At 50.4% G+C, this 12,174-nt stretch overlaps 1 protein-coding gene across 1 annotated transcript in view; it reads right to left on the bottom strand.

Annotated features, from left to right (window-relative positions):
• RPRD2 (regulation of nuclear pre-mRNA domain containing 2) overlaps positions 1 to 12,174 on the bottom strand; it is a 49,184-nt gene that overhangs the window by 6,735 nt on the left and 30,275 nt on the right. The window contains 6 exon segments of the mRNA XM_063145709.1: positions 1,836 to 2,129; positions 4,262 to 4,541; positions 5,354 to 5,529; positions 7,361 to 7,487; positions 9,138 to 9,190; positions 10,761 to 10,838. Of these exon segments, the coding sequence (XP_063001779.1) occupies positions 1,836 to 2,129; positions 4,262 to 4,541; positions 5,354 to 5,529; positions 7,361 to 7,487; positions 9,138 to 9,190; positions 10,761 to 10,838 (1,008 nt within the window).

Raw genomic sequence — 12,174 nt, 5'->3', positions numbered from 1 at the left:
ACTCAGCTGAAGGCTGCAAAACCCAGCCCAAAGAAGGGACACGCAGAGGGGTAACGGATCAGAGGGGGCGAAGTTTCTAGGAGGGAGGAGACGTGGACGTGACGTTTTCAGGATCAGAAGGCAAGTAAGGCAACAATGGGCCCGTTCAGAAGACACCTTAAACCCTGCTGGTTAAGGCTATTGGTGAAGCAGCAGGGTTTAAGGTGTCTTCTGCGGTGCGTTGTGCTAAAACCTGCTCACTCACTAAGCATAGTCGAACCATCTACAGCAGGCTCTAACCAGTGTGGCGTAGTGGCTAGAGCGCCAGACTGGGAGTCGGGAGATTCGGGTTCAAGTCCCCGCTCGGCCACGGAAACCCACTGGGTGACTTTGGGCCGGTCACAGCCTCTCAGCCCAGCCTACCTCACAAGGTTGTTGTTGCGAGGATAAAGCGGAGAGGAGGAGGGTTATGTACGCCGCCTTGAGTTCCTCGCAGGGAAAAAAGCTGGGATATAAATGCAATAATAATAAATAACAACCGTGGCTTAAAGTGTTGTGTGCGACAACACGGCTTGCGGTTAGTGCGAAGTCTTTGAAGAATAGCCTTTTCCGGCAGGCCTACCCAGATGAATGTAAAATCAAGAATTTTAAAGATGTGTTGATTCCTGTACTAATGTTGTTCACGGCCTCAATCCAAAGGGAGAGGCGGGTAAGAAATAATAATAATAATAATAATAATAATAATAATAATAATAATAATAATACCCAGTGAACCACAGTTTCGCGAACCCCAGAGCCTGAAGTGTCAGCTGGACAGGACCTTTGCCTCTCTCTCTTAAACCCAAAGCAGGTGTGCTCCAGTCTGCTACAACGTGACATGCTTCCGATGCATGAAAAGCTAAGTGATGCCAAACTAGAGGGAGCGTGCCTACAGCGGCGATATTTTTGCTGGACTGGCAGCCAAACGCAGCGCGGCCTACAGAACGCTTACGTCCCCTAGCCACACGTTCCAAGCTCATGCACCATTAAAAAAAAAAAATTATCACAGTGAGGAAGCAGGTGCCAAATACTGTTAGGAGGAGCTGGGCTGCATTTCCATGGAAGTGCAGAAAACCCGAAGAAGCAGCACTAGGTGCAGGATCCAGCTTCCTCAGAGTGTAAGCTTTCATTCCTGAGAACTCCCAAGTTTCTAGCCCTCAAGGGTACAAAGCCATGCTTTAAGAAGTAGATTGGGGAACGCCTGCGGGAATCTCTGGTCCCAGATAGGCGACTAAAGAAGAATTCTAGGCTTGTGGAAATCTTCGGCCCTCGCAAGGCCAGGATGTCTTCTCAATCATCCCTGGGCACAGGGCACAGAGTAATGGGCTCAAGTTGTAGGAAGCCAGAATCCATCAGGGCAACAGGTAAAACGTCCTGACTGTTAGAGCAGCACGACAATGGAACCAGTGACCTAGGGAGGTGGTGGGCTCTCCCACACTAGAGGCAGGGGGTATCATAGAATCATAGAATAGCAGAGTTGGAAGGGGCCTAGAAGGCCATCGAGTCCAACCCCCTGCGCAATGCAGGAATCCACCCTAAAGCATCCCTGACAGACGGTTGTCCAGCTGCCTCTTGAAGGCCTCTAGTGTGGGAGAGGCCACAACCTCCCTAGGTAACTGGTTCCATTGTTGTACTGCTCTAAGAGTCAGGAAGTTTTTCCTGATGTCCAGCTGGAATCTGGCTTCCTTTCCCGTTATTTGATTTGATCCCCTTAGGGGCCCTTTCCAACTCTACTCTTCTACGATTCTAATTAGCAAGGCCAGAATGATATCAAACAGGAAAAAAAATGACGCAAAGAGAAAACATGCCACTCTCACCTGTGTTCTTCATAACCGAAGTTAAACTGCTGAGAATGGAGCTGATCTTGGCCAAATCTACGTTTGCAAGGTTTGGCAACGCAAGGGCCGGCGACTGGGGGAGGGGCGCTGGGTTGGCTGGCTTAGGGGGCGGAGGAGTGAGGGGGCTCGGAGCCAGCGTCACTGCTCCCACCGGGGTCGTTGCACCGGCTGCTGTTGCTGCTGCAGGCGGAGGAGGAGACATTTTGGGGACGCTCTCGGCCATCTTTGGGGGGGCTGGCGTCAAAGCAGCCGGCTTCTCCTTTCTCTCTTCCACTAGTTCAAAAGAGGCAAGGAGGAAAGGAGAGTTACTCAGTTCAGCAGTAATGTCCTGGAGCGCAAAAACAAACCGCACCCTTTAAATCCCCGTTTAGCTTTCGAGGAGGGACCAAGTTCAGCCTCTTTTGGTCTCAGAGTCCCACTCAGGACACCCACACCACCCCAGTTTCGTGTGTTTCCTGTAATGCCAGCATTTCCTTAACTCAACTGTGGTTAAGGAAAGTAAGCCGCTGCGGTGCGTCACACCTAAATATTTTAACCAGGGTTCAAAGCGGGCTGGGATGCGGAGTTAACCCTGGTTTTAAGTTTGACATCTGCATCAAGCGAGCCACAGTTGAGGCAATTTCCCCACTGCGCTAGCCTTTCTGTTCACAAGAAAGTTCTTCGTGAACTTCTAGCTTCTACGCTGCCCGTACTCAGAGGAGTATGACCACCCCCTCACTTTGGATTGGTCTCCTCCCTGAAGGATCCAGTTCGTTCACATCAGGCCTTCCCCAACCTGGTACCCTCCAGATGCATGGGACTGCAGCGCCCATCTTCGCCATATAATTTACTGGATTCAGGAGTTGCTTTTGCACTAAACTGCACGGCCAGGCATCCAGTTAGAAACGGCTGCCCCCAGGCCCTCTGACGGGAACCGCGTTGGCTATTCCGCAATCGCTGGGCTGAGCTCTGGCTGCACCCTTCACAAGCGGGAAGCACTCGCAACAGAGCAGCCTCTCCTGAAACGGAGCCCCCTCCAGAAGGCACTCCAACCCCTCTGCAATCCAACACATCTGCAGGGCACCAGGTTGGAGGAGGCTGTTGTCAAGAGATTCCTTGGTAGGGTCAATATAATCAGCTGCTATAGAGGCAGAGCCAATGTGATGAAAAAAGAGGGTGCGCACATGTGTCTGAGAAGAGCGGGCCATTCACGGAAGAACAGTGCAGGAAGAGGGCAACTGAAATGATCCAGGGAACTTTGCAACTAAGATTGTAGTGCCTGAATTTGCTTTCCTTTCCCCCCTCCTCCTCCTCCTCCCTCCCAATCCCCTTTCCTTTTGTGTCATGTCTTTTAGATTGTAAGCCTGTGGGCAGGGACTGTCAAGAAATACTTTTGTAAGCCGCCGTGAGAGCCTTTTTTGGCTGAATGGCGGCATAAAAATCCTTAAATAAATAAATAAATAAATAAATAATAAAATAAGGTTCCAACAGCTGGGACTGTTTAGCTTGGAGGGGGGGGGAAGGAGGCGGAGGGGAGACAGGATAGAGGTGGACAAAATGATGCCTGGTGTGGAGAATGTGGATCGCGAGACGTTTTTCTCCTTCTCCCTTAATACTAGAACTTGGCGTCATCCCATGAAGCTAATCGAAGGGAGGTTCCGGACAGATCAAAGGAAGGACTTCTTCACACAGAGCAGAGTTAAACTGTGGAACTCGCTCCCACAAGATGTGGTGGTGCGGCCACCCATTTGGATGGCTTTCAAAGGGGGTTGGATAAATTCCTGGAGGAGGAGGCTGTTTGTGGCTACTAGCCCTGATGGCTATGTGCTACCTCCAATATCAGAGGCAGTATATGCACCAATTGCTGGGGAACATGGGTGGGAGGGTGCTGCTGCAACCGTGTCCTGCTTTGTTGGTCAACCTGGCTGACAGCCGCTTGACCACTGTGTGAACAGAGTGCTGGACTACACGGACCCTCGGTCTGATCCAACAGGGCTCTGTTTTATGTTCTTATGAATACAGATGACATGCAAATGCCGCTACAACCACGTGAAATGGAAGGCAACGGCTCTTTCAGAAGACCAGCGACCTAATCCCAAAAGCAAAACCGCATCCCCTCACGGGATACAAGTCCCTTTCTTTTATTTCCCCGGTGTTTTAGCATCCTGGTCTTTTGGCTCTGCTGTTTTGAATCGGAATTTCAAATCTCCGCACCGCTGCTAGGTTTTATCCCGGTTGTATTTTTAGGTTGTGGATTTAAGCGTCTACATTTTCTATTTTATGAAATGAGCAGGACGGGACCCTTTCCCACAGGCAAGGAAGGGTCTGCATCCCCATCCTGGAAAGGAATAGCTCAGGGCGACCGTTGCCACCTTCAAGCTGCCTAATGGAGGTCCCCAAGGGCTGCCTCCCTCCAGGCAACGTACCGATAATCTTCGGGGGGTCCTCCTCCACGTCAGACAGCTCCATGTCCTCCACGTCGCGATTGTCCGTCGCGGGCTCCGGAGACTTTTCCCTCTCTACTTCTGGCGCAGGGGAGTTGCCCTCGTCCCCCATTCCGGGGAAGGGGGACTCTGAGCCAGTTGGGGAGGGAGCGTCCATGCTTGGCGAGGGGACGGGGGATTCCTCGGGATCAGGAAGCGTCGCCTTCAGCTGATCCAGCTTCTTCTTGAGGTTGTTCACTCTATTGGCAAATGTTTTGTAAGCCTAACCAAGAAAAACAGGGAAGAGTGAGCGGTGCCCAAAAACGAGAGTCCAAACAAGAGAGGGCCTTCTCTGCGGTGGCCCCCAAACCTCTGGGACAAACTTCCACCCGAGGTCCGCCACGCACCCTCCTTACAGGCTTTCCAGAAGGCCTTAAAAACATTTCGTTTTACCATGGCCTTCCAATGACGAGAACTGCTATTGTTGATCCTGGGAGTTTTATTGCTGGTTTTATTGTATGAGTTGCGATTTTATTTGGGTCGTGTTTTTATTGCTTTTAACGTTTAATGTATTTTATTGTTGTAAGCCGCCTTGGGAGGGCCTCTGCCCTGAAAGGCGGCCAAGAAACGTTTAAAATAAATAAATATGGCGATGAAAGAATAAAAACCGTGCCAGCGGCAAGCACGGACCGCCAAGTACCACGGGTTAAGACCGTGTCTCGACAAAGAGGTCTTCAAAACCTGTTACGGAGGGGAAAGAGAGGAAGCCCCACACATTTCCCTGCCCTGTTCCCACCCCTCTCAGGGGAGCAAGAAGGGGGACGTTTTTGGCACCCCGTCAAAAATGCTGCTGCTGAAAAGCAATGTGGCAGCCTTGCCTGGGGTTTCCCTTGCTAGCGCGGGAATCCCTTCCTGACCCCCGCCCCCCAATCTCTCCTCAAAGACGGGACAGAAGGAAGGGGTTTCCTCGCTAGCAAGGGAAAGCCTTGAGTGTGCAGGTTGGCGCTCGCGTGCGCTCCCTCCGACGTGGCCCTCGGGGGCCCCAAAGGTTGCGCATCTGGGCTTGACTAAGCGGGGCAGCCTCTTGGTACTCACGTTTGCCACCACCTTGACCTCCTTGTACTGCGCCTCGTAGAATATCCCGGCGTTCTCCAGCACTTCCGTCAAGGAAGGGCCGCTCTTCACCTGCTTGTCCAAGCTGTTGACGAATTCCTCGAGCTTGGCGCTCGCTTCCTCAAACTCCTTGGAGAACTTCTTCCCTCCCGTTTTGTCTGAAAGGGAAAGGGAATATTTCAAAGGGGGGGGGAGGGGAGGAGGCCAAAAGAGACCTAACTCCCTACAAAGACGAGCATCTGAAAAGCTCTCTGGGTGAGGAGGAGACTGCCTGCAAATCCAAGTTATTCGTTCGTTCGATTAAAAATCCAAACCTCTCTGCAAGTGCACAGGTCCTTTGCTATGGCTGCCGAAGGAACCAATGATGCTCCTCCCTAATGGGTTATTCTTTAAAAAATTGTGGAAGAGTCCATGGCAGGGTGGTTACCAGGAGGAAGGGCCTTCTCTGCTATGGCACCCCAGCCGTGGAATGAGGTCCCTGGACAGTTTCTGCTGACGTCTGCGCTGTACTCCTTTTGGCGCCAGGGGAAGACCATTTTATTTCCCCGGTATTTTAGGGTCCTAGTCTTTCAGCTGCTTTAAATCTGAATTTTAAATCTCGGCATTGCGGCCAGGTTCCATTCTGGTTGTATTTTTAGATTGTGGATTGAAGCTTCTGCGTTTATATATTTTTATGCTGCACCTTTGTGGTTTTAATTTTTGTGACCTGCCCAGAGAGCTTCAGCTATTGGGCGGTATAGAAATTAAATAAATATATAAACAAATGCCAGGGCTCTCCTAGTGTATATTCAAAGTGCTGGTTATGACCTATAAAGCCCTATATGGCTCGGGTCCAGGTTATTTGAAAGACGGTATTCTCCCTTATGAGCCTGCTTGTGCTTTGAGATCTTCTGGAGAAGCCCTTCTTTCAGTCCCACCATCTTCACAGGCGCGCTTGGTGGGAACATGGGAGAGGGCCTTCTCGGTGGCTGCTCCGGTGCTCTGGAACTCTCTTCCCTGGCTCCCTCCTTGATGGGCTTTCGGAAGCAGGCGAAAACTTTTTTGTTCCAGCAGGCCTTTGGAGAATAATCTGGCCCTCCATCTATGTTAATGACTTATAATTTTGTCGTGTATTTTAAACATTCCCCCCCCCCCCAATGTATGTTTTAAACTTTGTAAGGCCGCCTTGAGGCCCAGCATTGGGCAAAAGGCAGGATACAAATAAATGTAATAATAATATATAGGCAGTAAGCCTATCTACACCAGTTGCTGGGGAACATGGGTGGGAGGCTGCTGTTGCACTCAGGTCCTGCTTGTGAGGCTGACAGCTGGTTGGCCATTATGTTAACAGAGTGCTGGACTAGACGGACCCACGGTCTGAACCAGCAGGGCTCTTACGTTCTCTCGTAATGCTAAACCCAAGGTCCTGCTTGAAGGTGGATTCCTGCCTTGAGCAGGGGGTTGGACTCGATGGCCTTATAGGCCCCTTCCAACTCTGCTATTCTATGATTCTCTCATGAAGATGAGTTGAACTACGGAATTCATTACCTGAAGACGCAGCAATGCCCACCAACTAGGGCAGCTTTACAAGGGGATTAGACAAATTAATAGAGTAAAGCTAGCAATGGCTATTAGTCACGAGGGTTGTATATTACTTCCAGGATCGGGCCTCTCAATACCGGCGGCTGGCAAACACGGGCAGGGGGTTGCCACGGTGCTCACATCCTGCTTGTGGGCTTCCCATTGGGTCATCTGGTCGGCCACTGTGGGAACAGAATGCTGGACCACATGGACCCTTGGTCTGATCCAGCACGGCTCTTGCATTCTTAAATTCTCATGCCTTTGTTAAGGCAGACGCATTACACCCTTGGAAAACCCTGCTGTCTTTTAAATTATCTTTTGACGTTGGCCTCTAAAAGGAGTCCAGTTGGACAGAAAGACATACGTGACCTCTGCCTTCTCCTCCCTCTTGCGAGGGGAAATCTGCCGTGCCGCCCTGTTCAGCCGTACCTTTTAAGCATTTCAGCGTCTCGGTACTGCACACGTCCACCCGCATGGTGGAGAGCTGCTTTTCCTTCAGTTCTATCTGGTCCTCCGAACGCTTGTAGAACAGGAGTTCGTCGACGAGGGACTGCGGCTGGGTGAGAGAGGAACAGACCCATTGGACACGCCGTTCAGCACATTCCACGTTGTGGCAGCAGCGAATTTACAAAATCAAGCTTTTCGGGGGCAGGAGAAGAGAGGAAATCTCACTTGCCTTGAAACAGACGGCCAAGGGGAACTGGTGCATAGATATGTCAGACGTTGACCAACTTTGCATCTTTTTCTATAGTAGCCTCCCTCCCCTACCTTGACAGCTAGCTCACCCACTATAGCAACACCACACTAAAACAGCTATGTGTTGACGCAGAGCGGTAAAGCAGCAGTTTGTGCAGCTGAAACTCTCCCCACGGCCTGAGTTCGATCCCAGCGGAAGCTGGTTTCAGGCAGCTGGCTCAGGTCGACTCAGCCTTCCATCCTCCCGAGGTCAGTAAAATGAGTACCCAGTTAGCTGGGGGAAAGGCAATCACGGCCGGGGAAGGCAACGGCAAACCACCCCGCTATAAGGCCTGCCAAGAAAACGTCAGTGAAAGCTGGCGTCCCTCCAAGAGTCAGTAATGACTCAGTGCTTGCACGAGAGGTTCCTTTCCTTCCTTCTAAGCTAACACCCACAATGCTGCTACCAAACATGGGAAGCGTGAGTGCTCCTCAAGAGTAGAGGCAAGTGAAATAAATCCAGCTCAATTTGCAAAAAAAAGAAAGGAAAAGAAAGGCAACGAAATAAGCTCAGGATTCAATGCATTCTGTTTATTGCCCCATCACTGTTTAACCTCTTAACAAGGCTCCAGCAGATATAATTACGCCTGGCAGCAGCCTTACCCCAACCGGACAGGGGCGATGGGAGTTGTAGTCCACCACATCTTATCCTTAAGGGATAAGGCTGCCCTACAGCTTTAAGCAGAGTTGTATTTCAACCGGCTAACGTGGGAAGGGAGCTGTATTTCAAAGGCTATTTGTTGTTGGATATTGTACGTCCCACAACAAATAGCCTTTTGTGAAGTCTGGCTTGGGCACAAACTCCTTTTCCTTCCCTTCTGATATTCTCTTCATTTCGTATTTTATCTTTTGGTTTTTTAAAAAATATTTATTTCCACTATGACATTGCATCTGAGCACACAACGGGAAGAGGGTGGATGAAAGGTGCCTTCCTAGTCTAAAGTCAAGGCTGGAAAGCACATTTTTGCAGGATTATTCTACCGCTGCAAGTAACAAAACCTATTCCAAGCACCTCATATGGAAGCAATGGTGACGATAGTCTTCTCTCGTCCTAGCTGTAGCAGTGAAGCAAGCATCTCCCTCGGATAAAACAAGGGCTTGCCCAATTCAGCTTTCATAGCTACACAGGTCAGGGATGCTTCAGAGGTAGAATCCCTGCTCAAAAATATCGGGGGGTGGGGGCTCTTCCTGCCATGCCACATTCACCCCCACACTGCCCACAGGCAGAAGCTTTATGTCCAAGTATGACATGGGATACCGGAAGGGACGCCCAGCACCCAGCTAGAAAATTCGCCTCTCAAGAGACTATAAGGTCAAGGCCTGCACGTTTAAAGCTACCTTCCGCTTGTCTTACAGGACGGCGAGTTTACCGGAGACTGGAGCAAGTTTGGCTCCCCGTAAACGGAGGGAACGATTCCGAGGCTACACGTGTCAGGTTTAATCTGTGGGAAGCGGAAGCACACGGACTTACTCGGAATTCTGCAACGATCTTGGACTTCAAAGCAGCTTTTGGGTTTGTAGAGGCTGCAGGAACGAAGAACGGACAAGGTTAGGAGGGTGGCCGCTGAGAAGAGCGTAACCCCCCCTCCCCCAACAGCAGCAAGACTTCGGAAGAGAACATCCCCACCCACCCCTTTGCCCCATTCCCACATGCAGAGACGTGACATGACACCCGTTCGGGCACGGAAGATGCACAAAGCACGCGCAAGTGTGCAAACACGCACGCCCAACTTTACTGCAATCCTGCCACAGGTGGCTCGGTTTCCCTCCACTCAAATCTTAACGGGACATTTCACACATGAGGAAAGGCTGACGCACCCAGTCCAGCTGCGCTCCGCCAAGACTGCATTGCTGCATCCTCCATGACTGACTTCCCCCAACAAACGTCTCAGAACTGAGGTACTACCTGGTGCTCTTATGCCCTCCTGACATTTATCTTCTCGAGTCGGAATTCCATGCCCCCATTTTGTCTCTGCGTGAGCTGCTCTTCTAACGGGAAATAGACCAGAACAGAGCGGTGACTCGTGAGGAAGTGCAACAGGCACCCTCCTCCAAGGGCAGGGCATTCTGCCGCAGCTCTGCCTTCGGAACGGCTTGATGTGCCAACCACAAAGCGAGGCAGAAACAGGGCAGAAATGCCGAGCGCTGCATCACGCAGAGAAGCAGCAGGCAGATCTCCGCCGGCTTACGTTTCATGGGAGCCTCTAACAGTTTACAGTTCATTTCTCGCCAGCTGTTAACTTGTGTGCGGGAGTTAGGACGATATGACCACCTCCGAACGCCCTCCAGATGAGCTACAGTACGGCTCCCAATACCCCCAGTCCCGCTGGCAGGATTGAAGGGAACTGTAACCCAACGCATCTGAAGGATGCCAGGTGGGGGAAGGCTGATTTACAGCATCCATCAAGCCTCTTCTCCTGGCGGAGCGACACAACGGATTCTGCGAGGGACCCGGGTTCTCCGTTTCCCACGTGGACTGAAGCCCCGCTCCCCAGCGCCACCCGAATCAGAGCGACAGAAGCCTTTCCAGTCTGGCGTGTCCCATCACCGTCTTCTCTTAGCCATTCGAGACTTGACTGTAAGCAGCACTGCTGTGCGGGGGACTCGCACCCGGCAAAGGCGGTTAGATAAGCTTCTCACGAGAATGCCAAAGCCAGTTCATTATCTGTGTTCTCGCCCTCTTTCTCGCTCTCCCTGCGCTGAACTTAAGAGTGTGATGGTTTAGTTAGTCTAATCTGCTGCTGACGGATGGAAGTCCTTGGCTTCAAGTCTTATAGGCCAAGCTTAAACAGAGCCTGGTCACGCCTGCCGACGCTACATCTCTCAATATCCTAACGCCAGGTCCCCAAAGCCTTCCTCCACTGACCACCTCTCGTTGCTACATGCCTTCTGCTCACTTAGACATTCTCAGGCACCCCGCACACGTTCAAGCAGCGGCACAGTTAGAGACGGACATTGCAAGCCTGAAGACGAGGCCCCGTGAGCTTCCAGATTCTGAGGCGATGGGTTTTTGGTGCGGGTGTCTTGCACACCCCTTCCGTTCCTCAAAGGAGTTTCAAAACATAGCAAGTTCAGACATGTGGGATTTCCTTACTTTGCGATTTCTTCCATGACTTAGTTGATTGTTTGCTCTGAGTTTCTTTCTGCTGCTTCTGTGTTTTGAAAGTGGAACCTGGAAAACATTTTCATTTTTTGGGGGGTGGGTGGTTTGGTTTTGCAGTCAGGTATTACGGGGCTCCCTCTCTCTCCCTCTAGTCACGGTAAGGGAGGCCAAAAGAAATCGGCTTGAAGGTGCGCCTGGCAAAGGTCTGACAAGCAAGCAGCGGGAGACCTAAATCAAAACGGAGCTTACACTTCAAGACAACCCTCGGCTGTCAAGGATTCCGTTCCGGCTTTACATGGCAAGGACGGAGTTGGCAATCTCAAGGGACAGAGTTAAACATCGATTGAGTTTGCAGGCCGTAGTTTAAGCTACTTTCATCTGGCTTAAGAGAGCTTTACGTCCGTGTTAACTGGGTATCTTAAATGGCCCATTTGAGACTCCCTTGTAACCAAGCGCATATAAAGTAAACATGGAAGTCTCACGCGCCTTTTGAACAGACACCGTCTCCTCCCCAAAACTTCTTCTACTTCCTTGGCCTGCTTAACCCACTATGAACTAAGTGAATCTGCAGAGACCGTCACACCTTACCCTGCTGTTGCCAAGGGAAATTTGTATACTGGAGCACGACTCCAGAGCTGGCATTACAAGTGGAACAGAGCAGGATAACACCAACACCCCCAATTTTTTTTTTTAAAAAAAAACAAATTTGTGAGGCAGGATTTATCCCTTGTGAGGCTTCTGAGCACAAGGAGTTCACTCTATGGACCAACATCCTGAAGTTTGGACGAAAGAGGAATCCTTACAGTTGTACAATTTGTCACTTTTGTAACGGATGGACTTTCAGCTTTTAAACACTTAAATTTGGTAACGCTGAACTGGAACTTTGAGAGCTGAATTCCTTCTGCAATCGCTATCACCAGTGTTAAATCATCAAAGCCACATTTAAAGGTGTTTTCCAATGTACAATGTCGGAATATAAATTGTCCTCCTCACAACCGAGCATTTAACTGCAGCATTGACCTCTGTGACATCTTAGCTTGAACTTACGCTCAACATGGGGCAGTGGCTTGCACAACCTTAGTTACCATCAGCTGCAGAAACAGGGGTGAAGTTTAGTCCTGTGTGAGCAACTGCCCGAGTTAAAATGTACAGTATCCGATAGGAAAGTTATAGGAAACGGAAGTTTTGCCCCACCTCTTCTTCAACGCAACAGCCTTGGGCACAAATTTGGAAAAAGGACGGAGGGAGAACTGGAAACAGTGGAATTCAATCCCTCACTTTTAAGTATCTTTAAGGCCTGCTCTTTAAACAGGACAGGCCTTAAAGCCAAGCAGTACAACTATCGCAAACTATTGTAGAGAGTTTGGAATTCTCTTCCCTACAAAACTACAGCCCATGTTCATTT

The sequence above is a fragment of the Elgaria multicarinata genome, chromosome 21, assembly GCF_023053635.1.
Source record: "Elgaria multicarinata webbii isolate HBS135686 ecotype San Diego chromosome 21, rElgMul1.1.pri, whole genome shotgun sequence".
Classification (NCBI taxonomy): domain Eukaryota; kingdom Metazoa; phylum Chordata; class Lepidosauria; order Squamata; family Anguidae; genus Elgaria; species Elgaria multicarinata.
The sequence above is the reverse complement of the archived record's forward strand: the minus strand, read 5'-3'. Positions and strand labels throughout refer to the sequence as shown.